General features: G+C 39.8%; 2 protein-coding genes across 6 annotated transcripts; one reads left to right on the plus strand and one right to left on the minus strand.

The window, feature by feature from the left end:
- The first annotated feature begins 229 nt into the window (after positions 1 to 229).
- On the plus strand, positions 230 to 3,681 carry LOC116252347 (NAC domain-containing protein 16-like). The gene is made up of 5 exons (XM_031626538.2): positions 230 to 703; positions 1,077 to 1,354; positions 1,452 to 1,853; positions 2,776 to 2,997; positions 3,183 to 3,681. The coding sequence occupies exons 1-5, from the start codon at positions 544 to 546 to the stop codon at positions 3,549 to 3,551; spliced, it is 1,431 nt and encodes a 476-aa protein (XP_031482398.1). The 5' UTR covers positions 230 to 543; the 3' UTR covers positions 3,552 to 3,681.
- Positions 3,682 to 4,819: 1,138 nt separating this feature from the next.
- On the minus strand, positions 4,820 to 15,548 carry LOC116252346 (phosphatidylinositol 4-phosphate 5-kinase 9-like). 5 transcript variants are annotated; one of them, XM_031626533.2, is made up of 10 exons: positions 15,166 to 15,548; positions 14,302 to 14,641; positions 11,106 to 12,412; positions 9,005 to 9,172; positions 8,158 to 8,323; positions 7,015 to 7,122; positions 6,645 to 6,832; positions 6,049 to 6,230; positions 5,440 to 5,608; positions 4,820 to 5,346 (listed from the first exon to the last, which is right to left on the minus strand). In XM_031626533.2, the coding sequence occupies exons 3-10, from the start codon at positions 12,359 to 12,361 to the stop codon at positions 5,079 to 5,081; spliced, it is 2,505 nt and encodes an 834-aa protein (XP_031482393.1). In that variant the 5' UTR covers positions 12,362 to 12,412; positions 14,302 to 14,641; positions 15,166 to 15,548; the 3' UTR covers positions 4,820 to 5,078. The 5 variants fall into 5 exon arrangements, with proteins under 5 accessions (XP_031482393.1, XP_031482392.1, XP_031482395.1 ...); XM_031626532.2 differs by having other exon boundaries at positions 14,302 to 14,755; XM_031626535.2 differs by having other exon boundaries at positions 5,440 to 5,605; positions 14,302 to 14,755; positions 15,166 to 15,546.
- Between the last annotated feature and the right edge of the window lie 673 nt (positions 15,549 to 16,221).

The following is a 16,221-nucleotide window of genomic DNA, read 5'->3' on the forward strand; positions in this document are numbered from 1 at the left end:
TCCTCATACGAATGTGATAACTATAGATTTTTAATTACTACCACCATTTTCATTACACATTCATATTCCTACTACTTACATAGATAAATGTTCTGTTCTTATTATTATGCAACTGCATAAAGAAGATGGAAAACAGTGTATCCATCCGAGCCATGGGTGAGGATGGATGCACCGCACCTACTACTATCTTACAGTCCAGCGGCCGAGCCAGCGGCTCTCGGCCGTCTCCCCGAATTACGCGCGGAGCCCAGGAAGAGAGAGGCCATCGTACTCTTGGCGCCTTACCGCTCCTATTGAGTGTTGTTTACGGATCCCCCCCTTGTCCTCCTTCCTCACGCATGTTCTTTGCCTTTCCTTCACATCACCGCAACCTCCCACCGGCATCGAAGACGCGCCTCCTCGAGAAAAACGGCCGTTGCGTGCTTCGCAAGAAGGAGGAGAGAGAGAGAGAGAGAGGGGGAGAGAGCAGGCTCAATCGATTGATCGAAGTGGCTTCCTGGTTTTGTACCGGAGGAGGAAGGAGACGATCCGTGGAGTCTTTTGATGGGAGATGAGGCATCGGTTCCGCCGGGCTTCAGATTCCACCCCACTGATGAGGAATTGGTGAGTTACTATCTCAAGCGGAAGGTCCATGGCAAGTCCATCCGTTTTAACGCCATCTCCGAGATCGACGTCTACAAGTCCGAGCCCTGGGACCTTCCTGGTAAATCCCCCTTTTCCCTACCCAAGTTTTTCTGCTGTCTCTTTAAGCTCGACCTAAGCGGATTGAACCCTAGGATTGTAGGAAGTAACATTTTTATTTCGGAACAGTTACTTTTATCTTGTTTCTTGAATATTGTATGGTTAGGAATGCAGTCGCTAGAAGGATAGAAATATCCCCATTTTGAATCCGTTCTTTTTTGTAAATTCAAGGTTCCGAACACATATCCTACAATTAAGGGGAAAACCCTAATTTTGAGACAATCTTTCCGTGGGTTCGAGGCTGAGAAGACGACACTTTTAGGATTATAGGCAAAACTCCATTTCGAGGTTATGTCTTTTCGTGAATTGAAAGCTCAGAAATTCGGAATGTGCAGCACGATCCTGCTTGAAGAGCAGAGATCGAGAATGGTACTTCTTCAGTGCCCCGGATAAGAAGTATGCGAACGGTGCTCGGACGAACCGAGCAACGGAGCTCGGGTACTGGAAGGCCACTGGAAAGGACAGGGAGATCAGGCGGCATTCCAAGACGCTCGGCATGAAGAAGACTCTGGTTTTTCACAGGGGCAGGGCGCCCCGCGGGGAAAGAACCAATTGGGTTATGCACGAATACCGCCTTGTCGAAGAGAGTTCACCGCGCGCGAGCAGTGGAGCCGTGAGTCAAATCTCGGGTTTTTCGCAGTTTCTGATGCCTTCTTTGTGGCCTGTTCGTGGTTTTCTGAATTTGGTTCCTGTAATTTTCTGGATTGCAGGAGGATGCATATGTGATATGCAGAATCTTTGAGAAGAGCGGAGCAGGCCCCAGGAATGGAGAGCAATATGGCGCGCCGGTGATTGAGGAAGAGTGGGGGGATGGCAATGCTGGTGAGCCTGAGAAGCCCCTTGATTCCCCGAATCACGAGTCTGAACCGGCGGCCGCGAAGCATCCATCAGTTTTGGTTCCCAAGCTTGAGGATGATGCATCGTCCGGCCAAACTTTCAGTTCCCCTACCAAGACCAGTGAGCAAGGACCGGATTTTGATGAGTCGAGAGGGTGTCCTAGAGCTTCTGGTGATCAGACCGATCAAATTACGCGGCTTTCTGGCCGGCCGGGTGAACATGACCTCAATTCTTCTCCCGACTGTGAGATCTCACAGCCTAACGATTATAAGCAGGTGAACTTCCTTTGAGTCGCCTTCTGCAAATTTAAAGCCTCGAGGTTTTGGCGTGAAAACTAGCTTTTGGAATCGTATTGATGCCAAAACTTCGAAATCGACATATTTTTATCGTCAACAATTTGACAAACTTTTGACCATAGGGACTTCCTTACGGACTTGAAAATTGGATAAATCTAATTTTTTTTTTGAAAGTTTATAGCTTGTAAAATCTTACCTACAAGTCCAGAGAATATGATCCAAGGTTTTTTGGTTATGAAGATGGTCTAGATTCAGTATAATTTTGAAAATAAGTACAAAAAGTTCCTTTTACGTGGGAAACTCCGTTGGCAATTCTGCGGTTTCTTCTCCTATTTGCAGTTCCATGCTTAATTTTCACCCTCATACTGCTGGTAATTCTTACTTTCTGATTGAGTGAAAAGCCATTGGTCTCCCATTTTGTTTTCCCTAGATTATACCTGCCGATGAAATTCCCTAGATTATACCTGAGGCTTTCTATGTTCCGACGTTGTCTTCATTAATCCTTGACCCTCAATGTTCCAGCATTCTCATGAATAGCAAAACATTTATATATTTGTTTTAAAGAAACAAAAAAAATAAGCTGAACTTTGAAATTACTTGAACCATATTATATGTAAACTCGAACAGTGCTTTGGGAAGGATTTTGTATAATTGCCTTCTGAATTTGCAAATCATTAGTACATTATCTGCTGGGATTCAAATTAAACGGCACGAACCTCCAGTAAGAAATACTATTGTTTAAGTCAAATTATTAAACAACCTATCATAGCTACCGACTTAACCATGCAAAAAGAGAATCCTGTGAAGAACAAGGTGCAAAAACTTTCACCTCTTCAAGTGTTGCTCTTTAAAAAAAAAAGCATCCCTCATTCGCTTTCTTCCGATCCCGTTCTCTTGGCAGCCTAGTGACAGGGAGGCGCTTCTTGCTCGGATCTCAAGTCTGCAGTGCGCCCTTGTAGATCTTCAATTCCAACTTGCTGCGCGCGACCGGGAGATTGGAGATTTGCGCAATCTGGAAGGTGATCTGCGAGGTATGATTACCAGGAGGGACACCCAAATTGCAGAGATGGAAGCGGCTGCTCGCGAGAGGGAGGCAAACCTTCAGAGTCAACTTGCTGGTGCAGTAAGTATCTCTCTTTGCCTTTAATAACGAGTTCAAAGCGAAACCCAACATGATTTCTCTTCGCTTTCATAATGAAAAATATTGTTAGTAAATGTCTTGAAGATGTTATCGACGATCATGCGTTAATGTTTGACATTTCATTCTTATGAAATCCTTTATGCTTGTTCTTGAAATTGGATCCTTAGGTGGGCCGCGGCGACGAATACAAGAGCAAGTACCTGGATGCCTGTGATCGGTGGGAGGTAGAGAACGGGTTTCGCAGAATGGCGACCTCATATGTGCATTGGCTGGAGAGGGAGGTTAATCTGTTAGGGGGAGTGGCTCCCTCCACCATAGGAGCAGCCGTCGAGGCAAGTCGCGCCTGCCTCATGGGAAGTGAGTCTTGCCGAGGGGTGTCTGCCCCTGTTGCCTCAGCCACTTCAGTTCCTCATGGTCTTACTCTCGGTTGCCCAGGAGCCATGGCCCAAGGACCAGCGACCAATGCATCACGTAGACAAGATGATGGGCCGTCTCATAAGCCAGATGACGGTAACGGAAATCTTGTGGGCCGGTGATCCTCCCCTCTCCTCCGGCGAGGCATCTAGGATGCATTTTACAAAATACATTTGCATGCCCATGACTGTTGTATTTTGTAATAATAATTTTGTGCATTCTGCCATTAATGAAATTTTCTCGTTATGCGCTTGATAGAATGTGCAACAGTCGATGTTTTCGGCGCGAGTCAGCGGGTGAGAGATGAAAGCAGATCTGGTCGTCCGCCAAATTCTTGAAGAGGATCTCATAATCTATTGTCAACGTACATTGATGCTCACATTTTCATCCTTGCATATCACCCGTGTCCCATGTTCCCCTTGCTTTCTTTTCATACCTTTACCACTTTGGGAGATGCAGTGGAATGGACACTAACATTACTTGATGTTATTAATAATTTAAGAATTTTTTGGCAGCTACAGTAGTTCCTTTATGGTGTTCTCAAACAACACAACTTCAAAATACCCCTCTCTCTTAATATTACCTGGTGCAACTAAGTGTTTGATATTTTTTTGGGCAGCGACAGTGACTCCTTTATAGTGTTCTCAAATACACAATTCACTCTCTCTCCTAATATTCCGGGTGTTATTAAGAATTTGACATTTTTTTGGGCTGCCAAAATAGAGCCATGTGCACTATGCACAACTCTGATTGCCATTTGGCGTATCCCTCCTGAAGGTTTCCCCATGAATTTGCCTCCGCAACTATAGGATTCATTCTGAATATTGAATTGCATACGACCTCATCATAAAGAATTTAAGCCGACCCTTAATTCGAGGTTGGCGCAAGGACTGGGAGCCTTCATGGATTGCGACTTACCATATTTACCACTTGCGCAATCTCCTGTTTTGCAGGAATAACTGCCCGTGCGGACAAACCTCAAGCTGTTGTTCTGTGCCTGGGGTTCATGTTGAAGACTGGTCACCAGACATTTGTTGACAGAGTATTTACCCAGGTAGGAGTCCGGCCAAACCCAGCTTGATGCCCACTAAAAGCAAGAAAGAAGGTACTTAACCAGGCAACGACGTGGTCAGAAGCAGAGGATTACGAAAGAAGAATATCAAGAATGCTCAGCAACTCAGCAACCAAGCATTCACCAATCAAAGGAAGTATACCATTTGACCAGTGGGGATGCGGTGAAACTAACCTAGGAAAAGGTCACCACTATCGTAGTGTCATTCTCAACAGCTGTCCATAAAAATACACCTACAACCACATATTATAGGGCATCAACTCTTCCAGATGAATCATCTGACGTAATCTCAGATTACAACTTAAGCTAAATTCAATGTTCAGGAAAGAGAAAGCACTATATGCGCAGGAACGGTTAACTGAGTGTTCACAATAAGCTGCTGATTCTAAAGTTGACAATAGATGCACTGCATGTCAACAACATGATAGAAGACCAAGGGTATATGTGTTGTTATATGCTCTCGTTTATTATCAGATCATTCCAGGAACTCACAGCTGGAACCATTTAGATGGTTCGAAAATGTCCCTGAACTAGATAAACGAATCTTACGGAAAACAATTTCAAGATGGTTTTGTTCTCATGGATTTGTAGGAAATACATATTCAATAAATTTTTTAAAACGGGCAGCGTAAAGCTTGGGGTCCACAGCTGAGATGGAGCAGGAATCAAATTGAAGTGATTTGACGGCATGCTCCAATTTTTTCTTCATGTTGTACGCTTGCAATATGTCAATGATGCCAAGACAGATAACAACATCATACACCTCATGGAACAAGTCATTTTTGTCTTGCTTGCTAATACGTTGTGCTCTAGCAGGCATATTCACACCAAGCTGGATGTGCAACCTGCTCAAGCAAGAAAAGATATTACCCTTTGAGAAAAGCACATGTTCTCAAAGACAAACAAAAAAGGCAGGAAAAAAAAAAACGCCAAAGAACCTTGGATTGTCAGGCAGGATAAGATCCACTTCCTCATTGCCAGCAGCAGATGCTCGTAGCCTACTACCTCTCATGTGAGGGCCGAATACAGCACCATTCTCATGAGGTCCCCTTGCAACCAAAAGAAGGCCTTGTGGGCAGGCAGAAATTTCATCTTCATGTGCAGCTGCTAATAAATAACAAAACAGTCATAATTGTTCGTGCACCCTGATTATGCAACTAAGACCAGATTTATCCATTTTCACTACAGTTTTTCAATTAGGATATAAATAATCAACTTCCACATCCATACTTTGACAAAATAGAGTGTATTTCTCAGGCTGTTTACTAAAGTTTCATATTGCAAAGCACCATATTAGAAAACGTAAATAAAACAGATAATGTGATTGATGGAAAAACCTTAGAAGAAAAGCATTGCAAGTGCAATCAAGATCACAAGTGAAGATAGATAAGCTGATGGTACAGTATTGACCATGTCTAACACTAATTTGAAAGTGTTCATGAAATTTCTTGGTGTGTCCAAGAGCCATGCTATGTTGATGCAAGATATGCATACCAAACTTCCATGACACAGATGAAAAAGCAACCAAGGCAGTCAGATGTCCAGACCTTTATTAAGTGAAGGTAATCTACCATCTTGAGAAGGTTTACAAAATCCTCCTGGTCCATCAGCTTCCTGGTCATTTATGAATGACTGTAGATATTGCGGAGCTCTGTAGTGTACACCTAGTAAAAGACTATAATCCATGATCCTTTGGCTTTCCAAGAATTTGCAATCAAGATCTATTTGCCTGCAGAAGCATGAGAGCTGATGAGAAGCCAACTTCCATAGTTATGCAAAATGTTAGTTGATTTAGGTTGTAGAAAGCACGTGATCAACTTTTGTGACATTGGAAAGGGATAAAGAGAAACCTCCTGCGCGACCTCAAATTAGATGGAGTCACCTAATGGACACTCATTAATCCAAGATGACTATACTAGACATTAAGATGATTATATTGAACTTTTGCATCCTTGTGTGCATGCATGTGCAGCTACTCAATATATGTTGCTTGACATAGTTCTGAATGACCTTTTAAATAATGATCCTGTTGCCTTTATATAGTTGACCGTCCCCTATGGTTATGTTATTGCCATAGAGAATATATCATGATGCTAGCAAAAGCATGTTAAATGGAAACAGAAACAGTTACTAGAATCCTTACTGTAGCAACTCCTTACGCCAAGAGGGCTCCAGATAAACTTGATAGTTCAGATCCAAATCTTTGAGAGTGGTATTCTCATCAATTTCTATTTTGTTTGTGGAACGCCCTTGGGATGAACCTTTCAAATCAAACCTTCTATGGATTCTCAGTTCTGTGCAAAACATGTTGCCCATAACGACAAACCTAAACTGCAAAGTGCAAAGATTACAAAACGTTTAACAAGATATTATGATGTGCAGAATCCTCAAAAAATAAGTAGATATCTTATATCCATGGAAGTGGGAAATATAACAAGAGACATTTTTTCAGAAACACTTTATATGATAGATGATCTCAATTAGTTACAATTTTTGAAATAAACAATAGTTACCTTCTGGCCACCAGTTTTGATTCTGTGAAGCCCAAAAAATTTTGTTATAAGAGTATTATCATGTCTATGCACATGATGGTGATAGTCTGGAAGCATCCGCAAAAGAACCTGCACATGCAAGCGTGTGGCAATTAGATAACCAAGTTTTCTATCGATCATGTTATCAGTTATACACTGATATAAACAATTAGCATTAATGAAAAGAGTAAAACATCAAATTTGAAATTTATCATCCATTGAGAACCAAATGCAGAAAATGGTAATGGAAAAAAAAATAAAAGGGAAACATGATCCAATCTCAAATTGATGAGCCTATGCAGCTAGGAGCTTGTGCAACTTGAACAGCAAGGCAGCCAATAGGTAAGCTAATAATACTAGAGCAAAACATCAAACTTTCAGTGCATTCAAAAGGTGAGATGCCAGTATAACTAGGATTTGCCCAAAATTCAATTTAAAAGTACTAAGACATATTGCTATGCCAGGGCCCCGGATACAGAAAAAACAGTGCCGCTAGATCTCTCTCTGCTTATTTTCTGTCCCACAGCATAAGTATTATCCATGATGAAAAATCATGTCTTAAAAGGAATGGCTCATTTACATAAAAAAATGCAGTTTTTATTTGATGAATTTAAGTTAGCCAACAACCCAATAACATTGCAATTGTTTTGGTTGGTTAAATCTTGGTAAGCCTAGAGTATTCTTACAAGTCACTAGTTCCATATCTGACATGAATTCCTTTGTGATAGTTGATGTAACAAAAATTCCTATGAACGTAATGTTGGAGAAAATAGGCAGCCATGACTGCTAAGGGATGGTTTTAGCCACACATTGAAGTGAACAACCTCATTGCACAAACCATGAAAAGGACGGATGCTTATGTATATTGTCTTCAACATGATACATATCTCATGCCATTAAAATTCATATTATAGTAAAAAAAATGAAATCAGAAAACAGAAACTGACAAGGGGTCGTCCGAATTAAGCCTCAACGTGCTTATAGGACAGTAAACTCATGAATATCAACAGGAACAGAAAAAACCCAGCCTGATGACAGGCTGACTCAGGATATGTTCATGGATTCTAATAAAACCAGCAAACATGATTACTGTAAATGAGCAAAAATGCACAAATTTGAAACTACCTGAACTTCAGATTTTCGAAGGGTTTTAATAATAAATCTGTCATCTTGAGAAAGAAAAAATACACTCCCACTCTTTCCAGGAGAAGAAAGCTCTCTAAGTGCATCACTTCCACAAATAGACATCATATAATCTGCTGCATCTATTTTGAACATCTCACGCAGATTCCTACAAGGAGACAGCAAGATCTGTTACATGTATGAAATGTGCGATTTGAGTGATCACTAATGTTATCGAGCTGAGGAAGAAAAACATCCCAGTAATGTTGGTGCAAAAATTCAATATGTCAGGCATCCAGAATCCAGCATCACATATTATAATAATATGTAAGGCATTAGAGGGTTTGACCACCAACAATAACAAAACATGAAGCAAATTTAGAGAAATGAGACATGCTCTTTTAATTACACTAAGCATTCAATCTCTAGACATAAGCTATCTTCAGTTGAATCACCTCTTAGATGCCTAAAGTACTTAGGATCATTGTGTGACAAAATGAAAGTATGAAACTACAGGGTCATGTCAACGATGACTGAAGTTTACCAAAAAAATGAGCATTTCGACATGTGTCCGCAATTACAAGGAAAACACAATGCCTCTTCAAAGTTCAACTGATTGGAGAAGACAGAATAACATAAAAAAATATTTACCTTCAGTATCATATTCTGAAACAAGGCTATGACAAGCAATGGAAGTACTAGACCTATGAAATACAGTTCAGAATTTATTGCCACAACAAAGATAACTAACATAAGAGAATAGAGCAAGAAGATGATGATAAATGCATCTTTTCCTTATCAAAGTTCAAGTCTAATTGATCAAAGCTTAAGTCTGAGTCCAAGCAATCACCTAAAGACCATTGGACAATAATCTTTCCACTTAAAATCAACTGAGTGATGAGAAGGTGTCAGTTGGGAACCTTCTCTAGGAAAATTCATCCAAAAGCATGCTCGAGAACCAAAATCAGATGCTCGAACCTCCCTTCTTTGTATGGGTGTGATCTTTCCCACAGTGTATCTGGAGAACAGAAAAGTGATAAGCATAACCTCTAGAAGACGTGCAGTACATGCAATAAGACACAGCCAGATCAGTTAGAGAGATATTTCACCATAGCAAACATTGAGACACATGCAATAATCTTTCCTCATTCCTGCCATTTAGAAATATGGGGTCCGTGATGGCCTGGAATTTGGCCTTAATTTATGGCAAGGTCAGAGCCACATGCAGGCTTGTGTGGGAAGCTGCCAACACAATCCCAGAAAATCTATTTATTTACATAGCGGTTAGCCCCAACCATTTGCTTATTTATATATTGGTGCCCATCATTCATTTACTTATTTGTATATGGTACCCCTCAACCACTTTACTATGTATTTGAGGGGTCTAAAATTTTTTGAACTAGCACCCCTCCGCCAAAAAATTTCTTGCCCCACAACCTAGGGGCATCTTTTCACAGATCTAAACATTAAGATGGGTCCTCATGTGTATCACGCATCAATTACTAGCTTGTAGCATGTGTAGATCATATTAAATGGTTGGCTTGGTGAGGAATTGCCATAAAATAGAAACTGTTAATTTTGGATAGATGGAGTGCAAAAATCTGTAATTAAAGACTCTTTCTCTCCACAAACACACACACATATATAATAATATAAATAAATTAAAACATATTTTATATATATATATATATATATATATATATATATATATATATATATATATATATAGATGTATACATATATATGTAAGTACGTATTAAGCATGTATAGCATGAGATAGAGATAGAGAGAGTAGGTGCTAGATCTGTTATAAATAATCTAAGCCATTGAAAGTATCTACATAGTTTCATTTCTTCCTTGATCAGATTGATGACATATCTTATAAGGACCTTAGTAAAAGTGCACATCAAGTTAAACATTTATCCAAGTTACATGTGCTCCTGAGCAAGAAAGAAAGGTCAACAACTCATACAACACCAGAACGGCAGAACCGATTATTTCATAAAATTTATCAATCAATGGATAGTCTGAGATGGATAACTAATAACTAGCACAATGCATGAATTACATTTTAAACACACCATAATACACACACACACCACCACCCACCCACCTTTTCTTTCTCACTTTCTCACCTACCTTTTCTCTCCCCCCTCTTTCTCTTTTCCTCTCCTCAATCTTTAGATTGATAGATCCTAGGGAGGGAAAGGGCCTGCAAAACCAATCCCAAAAAAGGGACTGGTTTATACACACATGCACCTGCACATGGCTATCCATAAGAAAAGGTACATCCTTAAGTGTATGAATTAAGTTTTAAACATATCATAATATATATTTATACACACACACACACACACACACACCCTTTTCTCTCACTTTCTCACCTACCTTTTCTCCCTCCCTTCCTTTCTCTTTCCCTCTCCCCAAACTTTAGGATTGATGGATCCTAGGGAGGGAAAAGGACCTGGAAAACCAATCCCAAAATGGGAATAATTTATACACACACACATCCGCACACGGCTACTCTGTCAGAGACTCAGAAAAGATATATCCTTAAGTGCATGTTAGGTCTCACAAAGATGTTAGTGTTTCATCAACAGGTCAAATTGGGAAAAAGAAAAGAACATGAATAAAATTTGGGAAACACAAAACAATATGGACATTCACACATCTTTCAGAATTGTAGTTTGACGATATCATAATTCTTATATAACCAGATATGTAAGAATGACATACTGAAAACAATTTCCAAAAACAAATTTATACTGCATTTCAGACTATGAAGACAGAAGTATGTGTAGATTACAAATCATATGAAATCTATGAACAGAATAAGAATAAAACAGTTATATATGCACAAATGTTTAAATGATGTTCTTAATGAGTTGGGAAGTGGAAAATAGGCAATTGGAAGGAATTCATGTTAAATCTCCAGATGTTATGAATCATGCCTGATCCCAAGCTGAAGGTTGAGCATCAGATCATAACTTCTATGGCCTTTAATGATGGTTTCACCAGGTCTTTTGATCTCCTTTGCAAGTTTCCTCTGTCTCTTCTTGGCGCTCCTGGTTAAAGACATTACAGCATTGTTGGTTACCAGCTCACTAATGAGAACACCTTGCATGTACTCCCTTTCCACAACAGGTACATTCAGATCCATGTCCTCCTCGCTTTCCTCTGCAATGGTTTCTGTCGCAGTTGATGCATCTCGACCAACCATCTTTTCAATTGCAGCTTCAAGACTCCAGTGTCGTTCCAAAGACATGTTTCTGGAGTTGTCAAGATCTTTGGGAAGGTTAGTGGGTGAACTCTGACAACGTCTAGGGGGCTTCTGAGGCTTGAAGTTTCCCATGGCTGCAGAAGAAGCATGATGACTATGTGGACTGTGGGGCTGCTTTGTCAAATTTGACAACAGACCACCTTTTCTTAAAGCATTAAGGTAGAGATCTTGTACTGCAGGAAGCATTCCACCCTTAGGATAAAATGTTCCTTGCCCATCTTTCAACCCCCTTGTCCATGTTCCAACATAGCAGCCACCTTCTGCCCAAGTATAGACCCCAAAGCCATGAATCATGCCATCCATCCAGTTTCCTTCAAAAGAATCTCCATTTGTCCAAGTAAGGATACCTCTCCCGGACATCTTTCCACCTTTCATGTTACCGATATAAACATTTCCATTAGCCCATACATACTTTCCAGGCCCTTCTATTACACCTTCAACCCAACAACCCTCAAAGACATCTCCATTTGAAAATCTTTTTCTGCCAGATCCATGCTTGATACTAAAATGCCATCCACCTTTGTATGAGGCTTTATTGGATCCAGTATATGCTCCACTGCCATGCATATAACCACCAAATAGTTCCCCTTCATAAATTGCTCCAGAAGGCCATGTAATCCTACCATGTCCAGATATCAATCCTCTGCTCCATTCACCCTCATAAATGCAGCCATTACACCAAAAATACTTACCAAAGCCTTGTGGCATTCTGTCCAGAATAGATCCATAATACAGATCCCCACTTGGAATTACCACTTTCTGAACCCCACTAATACTGGATCCAATACATGGGGATTCCCGATCATCAAACTGCATGGGAGAATGTTCTCTATCATCAAAAGAACTTGTACCTTGAGGACAATGTCTTTGCCAAGAATAGGAACATACTCCATTATCATCATCAGCATGGGCCAGAGGGCCAGACATGCATAAAGTACAAGCAGGTGCAATTTCTCAGAATCCAGACAATTCAGGTTCCTATGGACGCCAAAAGAAAAAGAAAACCCTGTCTTAAATTGTTTGAAAAGAGAGGAACAAATCCAGTGTAACAAATCAACCAAGAAAGAAATGGGTAAAATCAAAAGATAAAACACACCATATGAAAGGAATGCTCAATGAAAAATCACATTTTATCAAACATAGCGGCTCCTGCTGACTACTTTAACTACTGAGAATGAACTAACAACACTGTATCTTCTGGCTAAAAATTTTCAGAGTAAATAGACTTACAACACTTTCAATCCATATCAGTTATTCAAGTAGTTGAAAGAGACAGACCATGAACAGAAAATCTGTGCAATCTATAGAAGCAAAATGTAGAGGTTGTGCTGGATGGTCAAATGTCTATCCAAGAAATCGCATATAGTTGGAATCATTCGACCAAATATGACTTGTAACATTCTTAGGACTTGGGAGATAAAATTAAAAAAGAATGTAAAACACCAAGAACAGTTGTCTAACTTTTACTACATTCTCTTGTTTCATTAGTGATGGTTCCTTGGAGTGGAATCTGCTGTTCAGACATCTTTCTACCAACAAATGAAACATGAGGAAATATGCCAACAGCTGTAAGTCGTAAGTGCATTAGGTTATATAATAAGCCCCGATACACCCTTTTAGTGGATAACAAATAAAATTTTCTGACAGTCTCACGTACAGTTTTTTTTTTTTTTTTTCTTTTTCTTTTTTGAATTCTTTCCCCCAGGTTAAAAGAGGAAAACTATATATTAGATGTGCATTAAGGACTATATATATTTTGTTATCTAAAACAGAATGCCAACATGGGGTATCATCACGTTGCACATCACAGTGCGAACTAAACCATTCTATTCTGGAAGTCTATAGGCCATACTTTCTCCGCCATTAAATTGCCAAAGATATTTACTCTTTAATGATAATTTTGAATGTCTTCATTTCATGCACAGTTGACAACTCAGAACAAACCCCAAGCTTTAGAAGTTGAATTTTGTGCTTCTGTTATTCAATTTATATTTTTGCATGACAGAAGTAACTGACTTCTTTAAGAAAATCAGTCTGTCTGATCATTCTGAGGTGAAAGCCAACTTCAGGATAAGAGGCTTGCTATCTCAACATTAAAAAAAAAAAAAAACCATTCCCTCCTTATGTGGAGAATTTTGAGGCTGCTATTTGTATACCCGTCTGAGGATAAGAGGGTGCTATAGCCTGTCGTTATGTTGTATACGACCATGTATGACAAACCATGCAACTTCCATCACCATTGTGCCTCTTTCAAGCGCTCCCTTACAATTAACCAGAGAAAGCATTTCTCAACTCGATTCATAGGGCATTATGCTCAGAATCATTACATTATGTACCATCCTGAGTATCTCTATTACCAGTAAATTTCAGTTACTTTTGCAGCCAAGTCTACCATGGAAAATTTCAGACAAAGTTGAGGTTTAAAAGTACTAAAAAATGTATCAAGATAAACCAAACTAATTCTGTCTATTTTCTTTTAACATCTCCGGCAACACCAAATACAGCAGTCTTTACAAACAATCCACATGGAGATTCAAGGCCGGGGTTTTAATGTTGTAATAATTAAACAAAAACACAAAAAAGTAGCGTGGCAGCACTACCACCTGTAGAAATAAAAAAGGGAAATTGCTTTCTAGGTATTCAATGCTAAAGTTTCTACTTTGTACAGGATATTCTAATTTAGGTAAGCAAGACAAGGAACCATTTGTAAATTTTTTCGGTCAGTTGGAAACTGAATGATTTTTTTTCCCCTCAACAAAGTAATGAAAAGACACACAGTGTTCTTGTTTGAGGAATAAAATCAACAAGACTTCTGCAATGCTTAAAAAATATTGTGATCTTTGTCATCCAATTACCAGCCTACTTACCATAATTGATGATGATAATGATGCTATGCATCAGAAGCGCAACCAATTATTGTCAAAATCTGAAACCATGCTCTCAACTCAAGCCGAATTACCGGCTGCTTCAAATTGCAGATTGAACTCTCGCACTTGGACTTTCTTTTACATTCGGACCAGTGAACAAAGGGACTCAACTAGTTAAATCATAGGGCTTCAGCTTTATCATTTCCGTTGTCTTTTGCTTTTCCATGTTCATGTCCTTTTCCAGCTCATCCCAGTTTCAAGTTCGCAACATCCGGAGCCAAGTATTTTTACATAAAAGACATACTTCGCTTCAAATCGATCAACACCAAGAGCAAGTCTTCTGCACATCATTTGCTCGTAATGTGTGAGAAAAAACATAAAATAAGACTGCTGGGTAACATTAACATGAATTCAAAGGCTCCGGCTAGTCCATCTTGTTCCGATAACCATTTCCCTATGGGAGGAAACATGTCGTGATCAATAACAATAAATAGAGCTTAATGAAGAAAAGGTCGTGCATCATCAATTCCAAATCCCCAAACAACTTCACAAGGACTAGAGTCTATCGAAAGAAGAAAGATTAAAGAACCAATTAGTCATGCATCAAGAATTATTCAGAAAAAGAGGACATAAACGATTTTACAAGCACTCTGATCAATTCCATTCTGATTCTTTCAAACCAGGATTTCCTCGATTCATACAGTCCGATAATAGTAACAGACAGTCGCAAAGAAAAAGAATCCCAACAGAGAAAAGAGGAGAAAGAAAGAACACTTTCACAAGATTGCAATCTACTTCCGTAACAGTTTCTCGTTACACACACAAGAAGACGGGGAAAGGAAAAGACGAAGGAGAAAGATATACCACTAGCGATCTGAGCTTTTAGAGGTCGAAATCCGGCGAGTATTCTGTTTTTGAGATGAATTTTACAGCTCCCATTGCTCTCTTACGGCAGCAAGAATTGTCGCCAACAACCCTTTCACGCCTCCAGATTAAACCGACTTCTTATGTTTGGTGGTATAGTACAGATTCGTTGCTCCTCGCTCTTACTGTATCTTAATTCGTTTCTCTGTCTTGCTTTTCTTACCTGGGTTTTTCCTCTCTTCCTTGATTTTCAACTCCTTGCAGATAACTAACGGCCTCTCTCTCTCCCGCGCGCGCGCGCTCTCTCTCTCCCTCTTTGTCACGTTGTAGTGTGAACGCGAGATAGTGCCAGAATATGAACATATCTGACAGTGGTTATTCCTTGGTATGCTATGCGATTTCCTCGCTTCCCTCATTATAAATGACAGAGAATCTGTGGTAAAAGAATTTCGTTAATTTAATGGCCACGTTGCCTTCTTGGCATTATTAGTAATTCTTTATTCGTTTATGTCAGTTTCAGAAGAAATCTGAAACTTGTTTCGTGATGAAAGACGCACGGACTAGCAAGGTCCTTTTCAAGGGAAAGAAATGGCAGCTCGAGACTGTAAAAAACTTCGAGTTGAAGATGGTCAAGAGCCAGATCTGCGTACTCGAGCAGTATTTGAGCAACAGAGGTCGATCCCCAAATGCCCCATTGTTGATAATGGGGGAAGCAGTGCGTTTTTGATGCTCTAAGATCTCTTGTGCTGATTCTCCACCTCAGTTTAATAACAAGCATTTATGAGGATCCATGCAACTGATCCTCACAAATGACTTCCTGAAATAAGCTTTAGCTCTGGTTTGATGAGTAAAGTGCTTATAGCATCACTTTTTTGTGGAATGACATTAGTTGAAAGCTTGAGATTGAAGCTGGATGCTTGAAAAAAGTAAAGAAAAGCACTGTAATGGGAAAGGCATTTAAAGGGATACCAAGCAGCCAAGCAAACAGGTTAAGCAAGTAGGAAGGTTGCTTGGATGCCCATTTTCCACCTTGGTTGGTCCCTTCTGGCCAGCCCT

Source organism: Nymphaea colorata, chromosome 4 (genome assembly GCF_008831285.2).
Source record: "Nymphaea colorata isolate Beijing-Zhang1983 chromosome 4, ASM883128v2, whole genome shotgun sequence".
NCBI lineage: Eukaryota > Viridiplantae > Streptophyta > Magnoliopsida > Nymphaeales > Nymphaeaceae > Nymphaea > Nymphaea colorata.

Excerpts from the sequence above, each read along its gene's own strand:
- LOC116252347 (XM_031626538.2), top strand. The coding sequence starts at position 544 with ATGGGAGATGAGGCATCGGTTCCGCCGGGCTTCAGATTCCACCCCACT. Across the intron at positions 704-1,076 it reads CGAGCCCTGGGACCTTCCTG|CACGATCCTGCTTGAAGAGC; the intron begins GTAAATCCCCCT and ends CGGAATGTGCAG. Across the intron at positions 1,854-2,775 it reads AGCCTAACGATTATAAGCAG|CCTAGTGACAGGGAGGCGCT; the intron begins GTGAACTTCCTT and ends TTCTCTTGGCAG.
- LOC116252346 (XM_031626534.2), bottom strand. The coding sequence starts at position 12,361 with ATGTCTGGCCCTCTGGCCCATGCTGATGATGATAATGGAGTATGTTCC. Across the intron at positions 8,324-9,004 it reads TATTGTCCAATGGTCTTTAG|GAATCTGCGTGAGATGTTCA; the intron begins GTGATTGCTTGG and ends GTCTCCTTGTAG. Across the intron at positions 5,347-5,439 it reads ATCCTGCCTGACAATCCAAG|GTTGCACATCCAGCTTGGTG; the intron begins GTTCTTTGGCGT and ends TTGCTTGAGCAG.